The 20,758-nt window shown below is 30.3% G+C and overlaps 1 protein-coding gene across 1 annotated transcript; it reads left to right on the top strand.

The window, feature by feature from the left end:
* Positions 1–1,588: 1,588 nt before the first annotated feature.
* On the top strand, positions 1,589–16,796 carry LOC123302158 (proclotting enzyme-like). Its single transcript, XM_044884980.1, has 6 exons — positions 1,589–1,893; positions 13,222–14,041; positions 14,748–14,883; positions 15,158–15,296; positions 15,360–15,505; positions 16,637–16,796. The coding sequence occupies exons 1-6, from the start codon at positions 1,749–1,751 to the stop codon at positions 16,787–16,789; spliced, it is 1,539 nt and encodes a 512-aa protein (XP_044740915.1). The 5' UTR covers positions 1,589–1,748; the 3' UTR covers positions 16,790–16,796.
* Positions 16,797–20,758: the final 3,962 nt, after the last annotated feature.

Here is a 20,758-nt window from a genome sequence, read left to right as displayed (position 1 = left end):
TAAAAGAAGGGCCTAGCGAATCATAAAAAGAATCTGATCTGCATAGCCACAAGGATAATCGGAGGAAAATTTTGCTACCGAAGTGAATTGCAAAAAATAATACTTTAGGAATTTCAACATTTCATCCGCAATACTAAGCTCAACTCTGGTTTCCCAAGATGGCGTTACAGCCCACAAGCTTTCAATTGAAATCTCAAGCAGCTACTTTACTTAAACACTGGCATGAAAGAACAGGAAGAATTTGGGAAAATAAGCAATTTAAGTATAACTGATTCGAAGCATTCATATGCACCATAAGAGAAGTCACTTCCCAAAAAAAGTTTACCAATATTTTAGTCATCTTCCAAAAACAAGTGACTTGGTTTTTGACCCCAAAAAAAATAAAACCCCCCTCCAACCTCTGACCGTAACAATGTCAGTCGTAATAAAATATATATATATATGTATCAAAGCAGCAAAAAAGACAATAAAAACTAGTCCAAGGAAAAGAGACTTAAAATTTAATGTTTAAAATTTGGTTATATATGAAAGGATGAAAAATAACAAGTTAAAGTTGGTGTCAAGTAGAGTTTAGGAAAAAATGAGAAATGGAAAACGAAAATTATAGAAACCAGTTTCCCTCCACCAACTTGAAAAGTATACATCAACTTAAAAAAGAGCGCGGCCGTAGGATCTCGAAAGGAAAGAAGTTTACTTTTTCTTCAACTGAAATTAAAAACATCATATTTACTATGACAATAAATTACTATTTAATTAAGTGTTTTCTACATGGTGCTTTGACTTAATTCGATTGCTCTATAAATTTTTAGTTATCTTTAGTTATCAAACCATTCTTATGTGACGATTTGTTCCAGTTCGCTCACCCTTGCAAACCTAATTAAGAAACTTCGTTCCAAAAATTTTAATGTAGACTAGCATCAAAATTGGCTGAAAAATGCTATTTTTTCATGATATTTAATTTTATCAATTTTCCAATTCAAAAACCGTACATTAAAGCATTTAACTTTCGTTTTAATCATAGAATTAATAAAATAGAACCGCGTAATGTGGCCTCCAAACGGATGATCGTTATAGAGAGAGGCCTAAAAAAAGTACGCAAATAGCCCTTTGATAGGCTGAGAGACAAAGAGGGAAGACGGTACCTTTTTTCGGTCTCTTTTTAAGCGGCCAATAATTCAGTTATTGCGTTTTCTATACTTTTAAGCCTCTACGTTATATATAACCTCTTTGGTTTTAATACAACGGAAAAATATAAATTATAGTCTCCGGTTAAAGATTGTTTTTAATCTTTGGTTTTGTAACTTTTCTAAGGTGGAAACGCATGTAGAACCACCCATAGCCAATTTTTGCAAGTCCTTAAAATTTTTGAACTGAAACTCTCCATTTCTTGTACTAATATAAAAGAAATAATCAATGAACATAGCAAAAAAAAATAAGACAACAAAAAGGTGGTTTAATTTGTCCAACATATTAAAGTCAATATCCATTATAATTTCCCCTACTTCAAAAATACCACGGCATTCAACATTTTATTAACATTGAACGGAATGCAATATCATGTCTTAAGAAGTAAAGAAGCGATTATCATTGGTTCACCATCGATGAGCCTTGTTGTTCTTCTGTCTCTGAAGACACATATTAAATAGCAAAAGCAAATCTCACATATACTCAGTTTATTTATTATTGTTCAACGGTTCAAGTGTGTTTACCCAAAACAAAAACAATCCAATATTACAGTCTAAAATATTATGTTTGAGACGAATTTTTATTTAACGAAATGGTTGTGCCTGTGGTTTATTGTTTTGAGTATTCTGGTTCTCGTTATCAATGCTCAAAATAGTTTTTACATTGATCAAGGACGTTACGAAACGGAAGACTCAATTATTTTAGAAGGTATTCTCATTTTTTTAATACTTTTTCTTGGTGGCTTTATTGATTTAAGTGAAGAAGAATCATTTCGGAGAAATTTTGGAAAATTTTTTAATTTTTTGCGTTGGGACCGAAGTGATTTCAGGACTCAAAATGAAAATCGATTGAGTGTTGTTTTTTTTTTGCGGATGAATCAGTTGCTAAGAATTCTTGAATATATTATTTTGTGGAATAATCAAAACAGTCAATTGTTTTAAAATTTACCGTTAATATTAATTTTGTTTTTGTACTAAGTGGATCATAAAAATTATGATAAAATTTTTTGCAAAATTTGAAATTGCTTATATTTGACGCATGCGTAATTTATTTTGACAGTTCGAAGCATAATTAAAATATTGGGAAAAATTATATTTGATTTTCGATTTGATTCGATTTCATTTTCTTTCAATTTATTTTAATCCATGCGTTTTTTTTTACTGTGTATTTTGACTTATCAAGTTCTCATGTATTTTTTATTTAAAGTTTCAAATACAAATGAAGAAATTTCAATGAAAACTTATTATTAATACTTTACCGCGAAATATTTATTACTTCTCTGTAGTTAATTTTTTTTTTCTAATTAAAAATTGTTTCTTTGGTTTTTTTACATAAATAAAGCTATTTTAGAATATTTTTTATGTTTTTGCAATTGTTTTTAATAGTGTTGGATGTCAATTGTTGAATGCTATCTAAATATTGAGTTAAATGACGTTTGTTAGATTGTCTCTAAGATCCAAGTCATTCTGTGAACGCAACCCATGATTTACGATAAACAAAATACAAAAAATTTTGTAACTTTATTATGATTTATTTTTACTAATAGTTATTTTAAATCTAACCTTTCTGTTTTATTTTTCAATATATTATGTCCAATTTGACTTTTATTGAAAAAAATTAAATATAAAAAATAGATTATTTCACTTAAAAGTAAAAAAAGGAGTTGTTTTATTTATAATTTTATTTATTCAAAATTATTTGGTGATTTATTTTTAAAATATTGCTGTAATTTTATCAAGAAGGTTTTTTCCAATTAGATACCACAGAAAGAATCTCAAATATTATGGATTCTTTAAGTAATAGCCCTTGATAGAAATCGAATAGAAAAAGAAGGTTTTCTAAATAATAATTCTACGAAAAATGTTTCTCAGGTGCAGGGTTTTCATTTAACGCTTTGTTAAATGTATTATTACATAAAAATACGAAGTTTTTTTTATTCTTAGCCGAATTATACAAATATTTTTCTTTCTTTCTAAAATGACTTAAAATTCCATACCCTTTAATAAGTCATAATCTTTTTTTAAGAAATGAAAAAAGTAGAATAATATTCTACGTTTAAGCCTACAAATTACGTTTTTGTTTTTTTAATAAAATTTTGTTATTATTTAATTTTTTTTAACGTTGTTATAAATTCAAGAAAGCTAAATTGGTCCAAGATTATACAATATTAACAAAATTGTGTTTGATACATCGACAAAATTAAGTCTAATTAATTAATTTGATTAATTTACATATTTTTATCCAATTAAATATCAATAATATGAATATTAATGTGAATAGTTTTATATTTATTATTGATATAAAAAAAATTTTGAAGATATATTCGGTTGAGCTACATTTATTACTCCGATTACATAATTTATGCTCAAATTATTCAAATACTAGACGATAAAATTTATTTGTAATTACAATTTTCTTGATTAATATAATTTTTCTGTAATAGTTTTTCATATTTCTTTAACACAAGTTTCATTTATTCACTTTGAACGTATTAGCTTGGTTTAAACATTTTTTTGGTAGTTAAGGAGCAAAACATAGTTTCGAGAAAAATGCGTTTAAAGTTTTTTATGTTGTCTGAGTCAGTTATCGAAATTACCACATGTTTATACCTCATTATACCTCAAGCAATACATTTTAAAATTGTGATTTTTAACACAGTACCTAATGGAAGACCTCATAATAATGTTAATTGTACAAAAATTAATCGATGATTGAGCTTCAAAAAAGTTTTCATCATGAAGAAAATTTATCACAGATTCTGTTTATTCAAAAAAGCGCTTTCCAAAAAGAAAACATAAAAAAAAACTTTGGTTACTTGACGTTTAAACGTCAAAAACTAGTCAAATTGACATATAAATTTTATGTTTTACGATATTTTTAAAGCATTAAAAAACATTTACGTGATACAAATATTATATTTATTCATAACTTAGATTTAAATTCAATAAATATAAATTAGTTGCTTACTTGACTAGACATGTGGTGGCCGAACTACTTTAATCTTTAAAATAATCAAACAGTCCAATCGTACCTTGGCAGTGCACACTTAAAATGGACCACTTTGTAAAAAAATATTATTAAAAAATAAATATAAACAACAAATTGCTAATACATATTATTTTTTTTAAATTGCACGAATATTTTAATTAGGCCCTTGACCCATGCGAAGTTGTCCAATTTACGATGTATTTTTTTTTTTTTTGTGTTGCAAACGAGTTTTTTTTTCTGCACTACACAAGATGAGAAGTCATGTTATTTATTATGAGAAGGTGCGAAAAATTAACAGTACTTGGTCCAATTATGTTGGGTCACCGAAATGTAAACCGTATATTATATATTGCTGTTTGTATGTGTATAAGTTTGACCTGGAATAATTATGTAGACCCACAATCTTCATTTAGCCTGAAGCCGTATGTATTTGCCAAATTTCAAGAATTAGGTATCAATATTCAACAGAATTTCGTAGGTAATTGATTCTACGTATTTTTTTTATAAATTGACGTAATATTTTAGCCAATCCCACAGAAGTTTTTCTGTGAATACGGGGGAAATATACTTAAGAACCGTTCATTACACTTAAAAATTTTTTATAAATATTTTTGAAACTTTTTAACCTAAATATGGTAGATTTAAACCATCATACTCTTGTGGATAACTTTCTTTAAATTGTGGTGTAAGAAAATAACCTAAGGATTTTCCCAAAAAATCACATTTTCTTAGGATCTTGGAAAATTTGAAAAATTATTAGTGAAATTTAGAACTTTACCTGTAGGGATAGTTTTAATGGCAATGAAACCATCTTCAGTTACTTTTGACCTCGGATTCGTAATCAGCGACTCCAAAAACCTACAAGAGACGATTTCTGAGGTGAAATTGTGAATTTATTAAATTTTTTTATCTCTGTCACTTCTTGGGGTGATTAATGGGTTTCCACTACCTTAATTTGTTTTTTAGCCTCGAATTCATTATCAGTGATCTCGGAAACCCTTGTAAGATGATTTCCGGAGTTAAATTTAGAATTTTTTAAATTTTTTTATCACTGTTACTATTTGTGCAGAAGTTAGTGTGACTGAATGTTCCCGAAGGTCTAAGGAACACGTGCAAACAAAAATTTTTTAAATCGGAGCTGTTCCTCCACCTTCCCACATTTAATGGTATTTTCTGGCTTATTTACTGTATTGTTGCGTATTTTTAACGAAACTAAAAGTGTCGGGTTTTTTTATTTAAATTTTAATATTCATAATATATTAAAAATTCAGATATTAATATTTATTGTTATTGAACAACAGATCCCACGCTTATAATACACTTTTTGAAGCATTTAAAAATTAAAATAAAATCATTTTAATAACATTTTAATTAGCTAAACTAAATGATATAAATAATGTATTTATTTATTTCATTTTATCGTTAAAATTTTTAAGATTTTCTTTTTTTGCTCAAATTAAATTTGCTAAAAAAAAAAATTAAATCCAGCCTACTCTACGCTGATAATGTAGCTTCCTACAGCTGAACGCATTTTTTTAATCGGTCCAGTAGTTTTTCAGTTTATCCATTACCAACGAACATACAATAAATCAAATATTTCTTTTTTATATAATTAATTTGATTAGCTGTAGTTATGTAAATGCGCTATATTATATAACTATCGATGGTTGACCTCGGAAAAAACAAGCATTGAAAATGAATCTGCTTTAAAAAATATGGTTTCTTTTTAAATAGTTGAAGTTGACCTTCGTTTCATCTTGAAAAAATCAAAAAACTAATACTCGTGATATCAATTATTTGAATTGTAAATCGTTAAAGAAAGGATTTAGGTTATGCATCTGTAGAACCAGGGTAGATTTCAACAAAAAATGCTCCAAAATTTTTCAAATGATATACATTATACAAGTAATGTATAACAACCGCTAAAAAAGTTGGGCTTCATCTAGGGTACATAGCTCCATCTTCACATTCTTTATTTGCTCCCGTAGTGTGTATACTATTCCTCCCCGACGTAGGCGGAAAGCGGCAACTTAGTTTTACACAGTGGACTAGCGTTACCAACTCTACCAACTTTTAGGTAGATCTACCAACTTTTAGTGTCTTTAGAATAGAAAGTTGGTAGGTTACCAACTTTGTGTAACTCGAAGTATCTAGATCTAAGATAAGATCTACCAACTTTTAAGCAGAATTTGTTGAAAACTACATACCAACTTTTTAAATCATATCTACCACCTAAACAGATTTTGGGTTGGCAACGCTGCTGTGGACAGAAAGTTGACACTTTCTGCATGGAGGAGAGAAAATTAATTTTTTTACCACTGAAATTCATTGATCAACTCATTTTTATCAAAGAATGCTCAGTTAAGTCTGCAGAAATAGGATTTAAAAATGAGTTAAATTCATCATTTACATCACTCCAAACCCTTAAGAACAAAGAGAAATAGAGGAATAGTTTTTAAGGAGAAAATTTATACCAAATCAAGAGAGAGGGTGGGTAGCAAAGCTATGGATATTGTTTGATAATTGTTATGTCAAAATACTTATAATAACATTCATAAAATAGAATTGTTTAATTTTTTTGATATCCAAAAAAAAAACCAGTTCTGAAAACAAACAAAAAATGATCTTGTTTAAAGTAAACATTTTTTTTGTTGCTGATCTACTGATAACTTCACAACAATAAATCATTTATTTTATTAATCAAAACAAATTTTTAATCAAGATTAAGGTTATAAATATTGTCTATTTCAAATAGTTTGAACTTATTATCCGACTGCGCGACACAAAGGTGTGGTAATGTGCTTGTCAGCCTTGTATGTATATGTGTTTCTTTCAGGCAATCTAGAGACCAAATTCACGGGTTGATTTTAATAATTCTTACGTCAATTGGTTTTTTAAATATTATTACAAAAATTAGCGCCATTGCCCGGTTCAACAGCCATAGTTTTTGGGAAGAATTATAAACAGATAATAAAAAAGAATAACCTGTTTCATCAATTGTGGATTTCTCAGAACTGGTGACTATACCTACAATAGACATAACTTACAATGGGTGGAATTTTTAGGTTATACTGACCTAAATCTACAAGACCTATTTTTTTTTTTTTTTTTTTTAATAACTGCATTTTTTGGTATAAATAATCATTTTTACGATTTTCCGGAAATGGTTGTTTTGACGCCGGAAGTTAAACTATTTAAAAAAACCAAAAACGAAGTGATACCATAAAAATATAAAAACCACTATGTTTCCCGGCATACATTTTATTTTAAAATGGACATATCTGGGCCCCAAGACATTTAAATGACCTTTAGTTGGCAGAAAATTGTGCGAATATACTCTATCTACAATTTTTGTCTGAAAATTTTTTTGATCTAATCCTTCTGTTTAAAACTAGACTCAAGAAAACCTAAATTTACATGTTCAATTCAAAAAAGACCACATATCGTTTTTTCCTCACCTATGGGAGCAAAATGACCCAAAAATTAGTGATCAGCGCATATAAAATTACCTCCAAGTAATCACCTCCACATTCTCGTGGCGAGGAGGGTGAAACTGAATACAAAAGGAAACTTAATGCACCAGAAATGATACCGACTATTTCTTTCTGTTCATTTTATTTCTAAGCGTTACAAATATGATAAGTATATATTATAATATACATGCAGGTAAAAAAAAATTATTTTTGGAAGAAAATAAAATTTAAATAAATTTGTTTAAACAAATTCAAATTTATGCAAAACGTACTCTGCAACAAAAAAACTGGCGAGCGGAAGAGCTCCATCACTTAGGACATATATTTCCCTCAAGAGTAAAAATTATTTCAATACGAATAAAGTTGTTGTTAAATTGTTAAACAAGACAGCAGGGTAGTTATGTGAACCCCTTATGCGATTACAAATATGTAGATTTAGGATCTCGAAACCAGGCAATTCGCCTGTATAATAAATTTATAAGTTCAATTCAATTCAATTCAATTCAATTCTTTATTTGCTCTTTTAATATACATTGTAGTACATAGAGTAAGTCAATTTCATACATAGTATCACATATAATAACATGTGTTTTGGATCTGTTATCATTTATAATAACGAGGATCTTGATAATAAGTAAATAAATAAAAACATGATATGCAACTTAGAAGAAGTAGAATTCGGTCAAAACCGGGATAGTATCGATAGTTCGATTAATACCGGGATAGTATCTAACAAAGTCAGCCATAGCTGCATGCCTTTCCCTTCTTCTTGCATTTTCCCTATCCTCTTTTTATGACATGTTCTGTACAATATTTGTATTGTTTAAAAAAAGAATGAATAAATTGAATTGAACATCGGAAAACTTCAAAATTTAAAGCTCATCAGCAGCCCTTCCGGTTGACCTTAAATACAGTGCAAAAGTCTATATTTTCCGGAAGAAATGTACCTAAAAATTGTTTGTATGTAATAACATATACAGACACTAAAGCGATTATGTATATGTTTCGTTTTGTTGCAAACAAAGTTGATTTGATTAAAAACACCATAATTTCGGACAATCGATATTCATTATTATTTGCAAATAATTATTTTAAAACGCAAAAATGTTTTGCACTGACCAAACAAGATTGGTAAACAGGTTTTTATCGCCCGGGTCATTCACCACAGAGATCCATATAATATTATAATATATATATCTGAATAAAGACCTCAGTTTGTTAGGGTTGGATGCTGTAACAATCTCAGCTAATAACATATATTTAACATAATTTAGTTTCATTTCATGCCCGTATCCATAGAAATCCAAAGAGGAGGCAGTAGATGATAGCTTTCATTAGGACAAATGAGTCAATATTTGATATTTGGCCATAAATGAGTACAAATTCGGTATTTTGTTACAAATTTCAAGTTTTTTAAGTCAAGTTAATTTTACCTAAAAATTACCAAATCAAATCAAAAGTCATTATCCTATCAAAATTCTAAAAATTATACCAGATTTATCCTGCCACCAAAATGGCAGGAAAATTACGCTAGAGGCGCTTAATATCAAGAATGAATCGAAAAATAATTAAGCATGTGGAGTAGATGAGACGTTTCGATTCATTTTTGATATTTTAAATTCCTCAAGCTTTTACAAATAGTCGGGTATGAGTGACTCGCTTAAAAAATATTTTTTAATTAACTTAGATAGCTTTAAACAGTTAGAGAAATATTACCCATTTACTAATTTAAAAAAAAAAAAATCTATGCTAATAATAATCTGCTCAGTTAACGCCTTGGACACCTATCGAAGCTAAAAAAACAGTTGTATATCACAGTCAAGACTGATCGGATTGATCTGAAATTTTCAGGGAATACTTTTCTACTTTCAGAAAATGAATTAAAAGAGACTAAGTGTTTATTTAATAATATTTATAAATAAGAGCACTAATGAGCATAAGATTTTCAATTCTATATTTTATTTATTTCTTAATAAGTAACAAATAATTAATAGCGATTAATTAATTCTTATTTGATAAAATATAAGAATTTCATAAGTAAAAAGTTGTTTTTTAAATGTAAAAAATTAAATTGTTTAATTAATAACTATTTTAAGTAAGCTCTACTCTGTTTACAAATGTATAAATTAAAAAGTCTTAACTTGCAAAAAAAATGGTCTATTTCATTTTGAGAGTCTTTCAGACCCCCGAAATACTAAAAAGATAGACTTCCGGGAGTGAAAGTTTTTTTATTGGAAAGTCCTCTTTACAGTATTGTAAAAAAGTTTTGGTTTATTGCACGGTACATACATATAAACCAAATAGATGCTTTGTAGTGAAGTAATGAGTTATTTTTAGCTTTACAATACCACACAACTACAAAAATATATAATATATTGTGTGCATGTGATGCTTATAAATTTGATAATATAGATATCGATCTTCAATCATTAATACTCTAACTATAATCGTCTCTGTTCATCAAATGGTGGATCTTCGACTCATACTGAATTAAAATTTAATCTATAAATAATATCAATCAACTAATCGATTCAATTCTATATCTTAAGTTGGACCAAAAAATAAACCAAATTTCATTGAAATCCGTCGAGTGGTTACAGAGGATTTTTGTATATTAAGATTTGCCAGGGGCTGTGAGAGTACAAGTCCCAAAAATCATTCTTAAACCTACAACATTACGTTAAAAAACAGCTTGATTCAAAATTTAACTAACTAAATGTCTAATTGGCTTGGTCTACACATTACATATATTTAGTGATCATAAAGATATCAATCTTACCTTAAATAAATGTCAAAAATTCATCATCAATTGATGATTTCGTTTTATTTGAGCCCCCTTTTTATTTACAATTGGATATGTCCCTGTTTCATATGACAGAAACATATCAACAATTTTTATAAAAATCATCGTCCCAAAAATAATTTTATCATCGTGATGAATCAAACTTGTTTCAAATTTTATTTAGGAGTGGTCTTTCGATGTTTTATTTTTTTCAGTGAATTATTTTATTATATGAGTCATTTTTCTTAGGGCGTTCGTCTACTTTCAATTATCGAATAAGTCACTGGAGATGATTCTATAATAAAAAGGCACCTTTTTTATTCAAGCCCATTTAGTCGGTAAATTTTGAATTTACATATTTTCAATTTTGCTTTAAGGTCCATTGTGATTTAGTATTCGAATGTAATGTACAGTTAAATAAACTCATGAGCAGTAAAAGTCCAGCACTAAAGTCATATTCCCCCTTGAATTAATGTTTCTTGTTGTTAGATGCTTTTTATTGAAACGGGATTTTTATATTTTGTCAAAAGCATGAAATGCCTTCTATTCAAAAAAAAATGGAATGGAGGGGGTGAAAATTTGCTGTCCCCAAACGGGCACATTCTTGATACTAACTGAACTCTCATACCTATTTCCAACTTTCAAGCTCAATTTGGAGAAGCTATTTACGACCATAAAATGTCACAATACATTGATTTTTGGTTTCGGTTAAAATTTTTGAAAAGTGTGAATTAAGGTATGCTGATCATGCTGACCATAAGTTATTGTGGATTCAACATGTAGCTCGGAACGTAACAGTTTTTGAGGGTTGAGCCCATAAAAATTTTGATCAAGATTACCATAATCCATAGTTTTCAAAAAATTTTAACCGAAACCAAAAAACAATGTATTGTGTGCGGGGTCTTTTGGTCTTATAAAATCAGTCTAAATATTTTTCATATATTTTATTTCAGAAATCAGTAAATCCAAGCATTCCTTTCGTTTTTTCGACTCATGGCTTTACACGATCCATATTATTAGGGCAATATCGATATTGATCAATATATTTATCGTCTGAGATTGAAGCAATAATATTAAAAAATATAAAATACAATAAAACTTCTACTTTATTTCATATGGTCAATATTCTTTAGTCAATATCGATATTAATTTGTATAATGACAGCCTAAGGAGTATATTGAAATAATAATATTAATGCAACAAATTGGTCAAACTTTAACCAATGATTTTTACCGCAGGCTTTCTATCGAAAACTAGATAAAGACACGTGTTAGTTTTATTAAACGTTCATGATTTTCCTAGAATACATGTATACAATACATTTTCTAATCTTTTTTTTAAATTTTAATTCATCTTCGAAAATTCTAAATCCTTCTAAAAAATGAGTAAATCCCTTTCCCTACAAATATCGACATCTGAAAGGCCTTAAAATACATAAATAGTTCACTATCGTAAACAATGATGTATGATCCATTATAATTTCGACAAAGTATATTTAGTATTATTTATAATGAATTCCAAACATGATTATTTAATAAAGAAAGTCGTAAATTTAAAACAAAAATATTTACTTAACATGATTTAAAATAAATTTTCGCACATTCTGTTTAAAACTGTAATTTTTTAAATAAATACTTTCGCCTAAAGGTTTTTACTTTTAAGTTGTAAATTGAATAAATAAATATTTAACACTGGCAATGCCATCTATATATAATACAATCAACTATTAAAAATATATGATTCTTATCTCAACTAAAATGTTACAATCTTTCGTGGTTGTAACACAACTATTTTATCTATGGGTTGTAGCAGTTTTTTTTATAAATTTTACCAAAATGGAAATTTACTAAACTGGAAAGTTTAATATTTACGTTCATTGTAGTAAACTAGAAAAGGCTTTGTTGTATTCAACTTAGAGAAAAACTACTACACGAGGATAAATTATAGATAACGTTATTTTCTACAACTTTGATTGTTGTAAAAATTACGATGATTAACATGCGAAAAAACTTTATATCGTGGTGCTATCCGAATGCAATAATTAAGGGCCAGCTCGTATTATTACATATACAGAGAGTTACAGAAATAACGAGATAGTTCTACAACTTTTGTGGCCTCGAACTGACCAATAAGCGGATATTATATTTTGTCAATTATCATTTCCGGTTGTCCGTTCGTCCGCCCGTCTGTCAACTCGATAGCTCAAAAACGAAAAAAGATACCAAGCTGAAATTTTTACAGCGTAATCAGGGCATAAAAAGTGAGGTCGAGTTCGTAAATGAGCAACATAGGTCAATTGGGTCGTAGGACCCATCTTGTAAACCGTTAGAGATAAAACAAAAGTTTAAATGTAAAAAATGGTCCTTAAATCAAAAAATTAACAACTTTTATTTGAAAAATTTCTTCGTAAACATCACTGTTTACCCGTGAGGGCGCAAATTAGTCGTAAATTGTATAGTATGTATTATATGGGAATATCAGTTATATTAGCTATGTATGTGTAATGTGATAGGGTAATCAACACTGTCTATGCATGGTATTTCAACAATTAACTCAATTGTTTGTTTTCATTTGTTTAGCGTTTGAAAACCAAATAAATAACATAACTTTTCACATAAGATAATGTCGGAAACCATAAAAATGACTCTTGAAGACAAATTAATAAATACTTGATGACCTTTATGCAAGATAATTACTAATTAATTATTAATGAGTTATTATTATTATTATTAATGAGTTTGTAAGTTCATCGACCGATTAATTTAATAGACTCTTTATTTATTTTAATTACAGTACCTGATTCATTACGCGCCAAACGTGATTTATCAACGAATGAAGCTGAAATTCATCGTGATGGAAAACAATTTGAACAAATTTTAGTTGAAACCGGCCCATGTTACAATAATCGTGGCCAGTTAGGAAAATGTACCGCTTTCAAACAATGTTACCCATATTTTAAGTTACCCGAATTAAGTAATTGGGAAACATGGATCTTTGGAATGTATGACACATGTTCGTATTACTCCGACAGTGGACGACAAATGTATGGAGTATGTTGTGTAAATCCAACGCCAGTGAAACCAACCAAAAAACCAGTTATTATCGATCCAATAAGCGATAATTTAATAAATGGTAGTGCTTCGGAGAAAGTTTTAATAAAAGAACCAGTTACAGTTTTACCATTGCAAGCAAGTTGGCCACCAACACACCCTCCATTACCCACTCATCCTCCAGATCACACAATACCACCTTTACCAACCCATCCTCCATCACCTGGATATCCAGTTCAAACTCAACCTACCCCTGCCCCTCAACCAACTTGGTCCACACAGAAACCAATTACAATGGCTACACGACCACAATGGCCTCCAAGTGTACCGACGCTAGCCACTCCAAAACCGACTACGCCTAGACCAGTTAACGTTGTACCAGTAGATGCATCATGTGGAGCCAAAAATGGGTATCAAGATCAGGAAAGAATTGTGGGAGGACATAACGCAGATATTGGGGAATGGCCTTGGATTGCAGCCTTATTTAATGGTGGACGACAGTTTTGCGGTGGATCGTTGATTGATAACATGCATATTTTATCAGCTGCACATTGTGTAGCCCAGTAAGTTTTAATTTAAACCTAGATATCCGGGCAAATTAGTTACTTTTTCGTTAAATTCTGAAATGAAAAGTTTTTTAACGTTATTTTTTTAAGATCTGTACTCTCACAACACATGGCTAATTATTTATATTTATATATATTCATGTATTGATTTTTGCTGATTTTCATGGACGTCGCCAAAGGTGGCAAGTAGAGGCAGCTACCTTCCCTCCCCTGGAGATTCACAAAAATAGTGCAAAGCACCCACTTGCTTTAAAAAAAGTAAAATTATACTGAATTCAAAATTTTAGTTATCCGATGGGTTTAGTATGAAATTAGCTATCAATGAAGCTACCGACAAATTTTCAACTCACCCACGAAATCTAAAATAAAAAAGAAGAAAGTAGGGAGACGCAAATTTGTATGGGAAAAGCGCCAAGATTTACGAAAAAACGCCGCCGTCTGATTTTCACATCGCCTAGGGGCACCAGAAAGTTTTGTTGCCTAGAGGCCCAAAAATGGTTATGACGGCACTCGCATATGAATATATATATATTTTGCCAATTCCAGTGAGAGTAGGTTTATGAAAATCCTTTTTAGAAATTAAAAACCTAAAACTTTACCTAAACCTTTACGTTGAAAAACGGCTGGTTTAAGAATTGTATTAATAGCTAATTTGCTCGGTCTATAAGACAATATTGTAAATAATCTTGAATCGTATTTTCAGTATGAGCTCTTGGGATGTAGCACGGTTAACGGTACGTCTTGGAGACCACAATATTAAGACGAATTCCGAAGTAAATCATATTGAAAAACGTGTAAAACGGGTAGTTCGGCATCGTGGATTCGATTCCCGGACCTTGGTAAGTGATTTTCAGCCAATGTCATGTCAAAAAGTTTATCATTTTCACAAATATCGAAATTTTTTTTGCGTAAACGCAATCAAACTGTGAGAAACACCAACAATAGTGGAATAGTGGAGCTAAATTTAAATTACTAGGCTAGGCAAGTAATTAAACGTTATCGATCCAAATCTTTTCGTCTTTGGAAAAATTTCCAAGCTTGCGTAAATGTCGAATTCTACATACAGGCAGCTTTTAGACTATAGAAAATGAAAATATAATTTTTTTTTTGCAGTACAATGATGTAGCAATCCTCACATTAGATTCACCAGTACAATTTAGCCGACAAGTACGACCAATTTGTTTGCCATCTTCAGGAGGTACATTCGCTGGTAAAACTGCCACAGTTATTGGATGGGGTAGTTTACGAGAAAGTAAGCGAGTAAATTTTTTTATATTTTAGATAATTTGTTAATGATTTTTGTCGTTAATTCTAGGTGGACCACAACCAGCAATTTTACAAGAAGTAAATATACCAATTTGGTCGAATGGTGAATGTCGAGCTAAATATGGTCCAGCCGCACCCGGTGGTATTGTTGAACATATGTTATGTGCGGGTCAAGCTAGTCGTGATTCATGTAGTGTAAGTATAAATAACCCCGTGAGCAGCAGACCTTTCAAATCACTACGGTCATATTTCCCCCTCAAATAGCTTATTTAATCGTTTAATGTTGTCTTTCAATTGCAATTTTTATTTAATAATTACATCTCGGCACTTTTTCAACATTAAACCCAAGACTCAGATAAATTTATGGGAGCTTTGGGGAAGTTTTTATGGTGGAATACTTTTGAAAACTGCTTGAATCCACAATTTTTCGACTTAAAATTCGGGACGAACGGGCTAAGTACTTAATAATTGCTTTTTTGAAAATTAATCCGGATGCAATATGTTCATAAATTTTTTGCTAATTATGAAAGTAATTTCCTTTTTTGAAAAGAAAAAAATTGGATAGTTTGCTCAATCGAGAGACAAATTATGAAACCCGAGAGTTGGTAGCCCTACTGAAAACTATCGAATATATCGAAAATATGTCCAAAATATAAAACTTCATATATACCTTGTATTTTGTTAACTCAAAAATAGCGAAGTTATTAACGATAGCCAACCAAAACGCTAATAGGTTTATGGACCTAGAATGAAGGTTTTCTCTTGATCAATATGCGATTGTTTTTCAAGCAGAAATCTTCGCCATGTTGACAGGTGCCCTAATTTCTAACACGAAACAGTGGGGCATACACCAACTTCTTCTCTGATAGTCAGACTGCTCTTCGGGCCTTTGAAGGGTCAAGATTCCAATCGTGGATAGTCTATGAATACTTCGAGAGAATTAATCGCCTAGTACTGAATAACACAGTCAGGCTGATCTGGGTTCCGGATCCCTCTGCGTTAAAGGGAACAAAGCGGCAGCAAAAAGTTTTTCCCTGTCGCATAGCCAGCCTGTACACTAAAAACCGCTACGATCACTGTCCGTTGTCGGGGTATTGGCGCGCTTTTTTTGACTATCTTTAATTTTTTAATAATTCCGTTAATTTTGAGTTGTAAATAAAAAACAAAACAAAGAAATGCCTTTGCATTTTGTAAGAAATATACCCTCAAATTCATATACGGTGATTTCGGATTACCCTGTATATTTACAGTTTTTAAAAGAGTAATCAAAAATTATACATACTTTGAATTTAAAAACAAAATCTAATATTGGCTTTCTTTAAACAGGGCGATAGTGGTGGACCCTTAATGGTAAACGAAGGTCGATGGACTCAAGTGGGCATTGTTTCATGGGGTATTGGCTGTGGTAAAGGACAATATCCTGGTGTATACACAAGAGTTACACATTTCTTACCTTGGATAAATAAAAATTTAAAATAATTTTTAAGAAATTTTTTTTTTTTTGTAGTTGTAACGGATATTTATTTTTTAATTACGTATACGCTTTAAGATATATTTTTATTTTTTTTTATTTTTGTTAGTGATTAAGTAATCTAAAATTATCAATTCCTGAAACATGTGCCAGAAATATAATTTTTTTATTTGTTTTTCCTGTGATTATACTCCGCCCGAAATGTATCATGTTCCTTACACTCATACCATAACCTTTGAAGGGCCGTAGCTCGGAAGGGGAGGGTTGTTGAGGGTTGAATCCACAAGAACTTTTGATCAGCATGATCAAAATTGATAACATAATAAGTATTGAATCGAAAGTAATTAAAAGGATTACCAACTTAAAAACAAGATAAATTTAAGTAGATGCTTGTCGCCCTATTAGCTCAGTTGGTTAAGGCGTAAACAATTCCGTCCACGGTATGCTTAGGGTAGAGCTGATAAATGAAATTATCAGCGGAAAAGTGGTAAAACACATATATGGTATCACAATGGGCTCTATACCCTAAGTGTGTCCTTCGTGGACAGCCAATATAACCTAACCTAACCTAACCTAAGTAGATGCTTAAAAATACACTTAACTTTATTTTAAAGTATTATGTAATCAAAAAAACCAAGCATAAAAGTTAAATTTTGGTTTTTTAATTGGCAAAGAGGGATACAGACTGATTTTCGCACCCCCCGCTCTCAATATAGTTAAGACATGTACCAACCTGTTAAAAAAAAAAAAAACAAAACAAAAGGACAATAGAAAATCAGAAATAAAACACAAATAATGAAAATATATAATAAAAATTGTTTATTTTTTTTAAATCATAAATTTCGTTTTTCATTTAAGCCATTTACAGACACAACTTTTCTACGATATGAGCAGTTCTACAAACTAAGAAATTTTCGACATCTCATCTAAAATAGCATAAAAAATGTGTTATAAACTAATTTATTTGTACAGTGAAACTTGGTTAAGTGAGAAACCTCCATAACTAAAACTCATGCTGAGGTCCCAACACTTTGACATTACCTAGGAATTACCTCAGTTAGTGGGACGAAGTAAACCTTTGTATCTGGGATTCGTTCTTTCGATTTTATCGTTATAGTTACCGCTATAACTGAGACAGCGAGTGAAGTTAACCTCTGTAACTGAGAACTGAGATCGTTTTGTTTGTTATTCTTATTCTATTCGCAAATTCCGCACTTAACTAATTTTGAGCCTTAATGACTTAATATTGATAATACCTCCTGTATTCTGACCTCTATTAATGGAACGCTCTGTAAATGAGATGAATATTTATTTATACCTGGATATTTGAGACACTGGATAAGTGGAATATCTCTATAAGTGAGACAAATTTGTAAGTCCCTTAATGTCTCACTTAACCAGGTTCCACTGTATTTAAAGGATCCTCAGATTTGGTACACAGGTACTTTAAAATCTGGATTAATAAATATAATATTTTATTTCTTCTTGTACCTGGACAGACTCTCAGTTTCCTGCCGCTTGATTTCTTTTAAAAAGTCTTAAATCTAAAACTTTAAAATATTTTAAACTTTAAAATATTTTTAAAGACTATTAGACTTAACTAAGGCTAAAACACGTTGTATTTTTGATTAAAAACTAAATTTCAAAATTCGAATGTACACAAAAATTTCGAATCGAAATCAGATTCATTTTTTCGTTAGTTTGTAGAACAACCCATTTCTAAATATAATACTTTTGTTATATATTATCAAAATTATTAAAAACAAATTAAACGTTTTATGAATAATATCAAAAAATTTATCACAATTATTACTTACATACAGCGACCATTATGATTTAACATGATTTTTGGGGAGTACGATTTAAGAGTTAATTTTTTCCATCTATTAACACAAGAAAATATTTCTGCCTCTCTTCTGAGTCAATTACACTCCGCAAAAAAATAAACGCAACACTTTTTTGTTTCGTTAAAAATACATAATATTTGGAGGCATGTAACTTTTTTATCCTTGGTCCCAGGGGCGGATTTATGCGTAGGAGCATAAAAAAAGGCGGCAGGTTAATTCACTTCCTGGAAGTTTTAGAACGTTTCTCATAAATTCTATAACCTAACCTTCCATCTTGTTTTGGTCAATTGTACCATGTCAGAGACTGTACTGAAGTATTTGAATCGTTTAAAATAAGTGATGGTAGACAACGACTAAGCGGGTATCAGAAATCAACGACTTTTTCAAACCGTCAACAAAAGACGTTGAATTATCGGATGAATTCACCGTTTGACGTCACATTCACCGTTCACAATTTGAAAAAATGTCCCGGTTGGAACTGGAAGAAGCTGGTGAAAATTTGCGTGCACGCTATCCTGATGATCTCGATATTATATTCTTCAATTTCTAAATAAATAAAATAGATTTTTATAAATCCACCCCTGCTTGATCCTATTGGGCTCCACCAAGGCTCATTTCATGGACCAACGATATCAAAGTTACATGTCTGTTACATAATTTTGAAGATGAAAAAAATTAATCGACGAACTCATAAATTAATAAGAATGAAATTTTTAACAAACAAAGAAAAATAAAACTTCTTTAGGACTGCCGCGTATCCTATCGGTCGTCATTTGCTACTTTACACTCTAGACCCAAATTTCGAAAACTATCTAAACATAATTATTACAACAAGCTTATTTTTACAAATCTTCAGATTCAATTGTAAAGATTCTGAGTATTTTTTTATCATTTTCCTTGATAGATACTAAAATTTGCTTACTGTCCCCTGACTTTTACAAAATCTCAAAATTCTCTGATATTTCTTGGTTTTCCAGGTCGATCGCCACTCTGAGTTAGATTGTTATGTTAAGAAAATAGCCCACAAAACATCTCATCCTAGGTAAGGCTACATTTGTTTAGCAAAAGACTTCCCTAATTGTGTAAGTATTTTTAGAGACAGCCCAAAAAGAAGTTCCACTTTTCACGAAAAGCACACACACACACATTAGATATTTGGTACATTTTATTCAAAACTATTCCTGGATGAATACGTATTCGACAAACAAAATCAAGTCTATTATATAACAGGAAGTCGGGATTAAAATCAGATTATTCTCTCGGGAATTTCAGCCTTAGAACAAAAATAAAAAGGTACATACACACACACGCACACATATTTATAATAAATGTAGGACCAGCCTTTAACATATAAAATTTTGTACATAATACATCAATATTGAGATTTTTATCAGCCAATTAGAAGACCGGCCCTGGGTAATAGTTTTGGACTGAATAATTATTGGGTGTGATGAAAAGGAATGGTTCCTGCATCAAAGTTGTCCCATCCAAAACTAGTAAATAACACTAGATTTCAAATACAACAAAATTTACAATAATACATTTTTAGAAGATAATTAGCGTGATACCCGCCCGCTGCACTGTGCGTAAAAGTAAAAACCATCGCTTTATAGCCTCCACCTCTCTTGATCTCACTTTTCTCCCTTCCATAACACTTGGAAGGATTGTTTTACGCATCTAAAGGATATGAAGTTTTCAATTTTTTAAATTTTAAAATAGTCATATTTCATTGAGTATATCATAAAAGGTGGCCATGAATTGTTTGACATTTGTCGTAATTTTCCCAATATTAAAAAAAATACAAATATTTTGGCATTTTATTTGGCTAAGTGCTACTACTAATTCATATTTTAACCTAAGTTTTTAATTCAAAGAAGGATACAGAGAGGGGATAGTTTATAACAAAAATTCTCGCATTATTCTTTAGAAAATATGCTTTTAGGCGCAGAAATCTTTATTTTCCAGCGCCATATTTTAATAAAAACATTCGCTGCGGTAAATCGAATCGAAAAACAAAGATTTTGGGATTACAATTGATGAAGATATACAATTTTTTTTAAAAATCATTTCGCATGCTAGATCCATGATTATGAGCGAGTACATACATTAAGCAATATGCATAAGAAAGAT

Source organism: Chrysoperla carnea, chromosome X (assembly GCF_905475395.1).
Source record: "Chrysoperla carnea chromosome X, inChrCarn1.1, whole genome shotgun sequence".
NCBI lineage: Eukaryota > Metazoa > Arthropoda > Insecta > Neuroptera > Chrysopidae > Chrysoperla > Chrysoperla carnea.
This window is presented reverse-complemented; position numbering and strand designations above follow the sequence as displayed.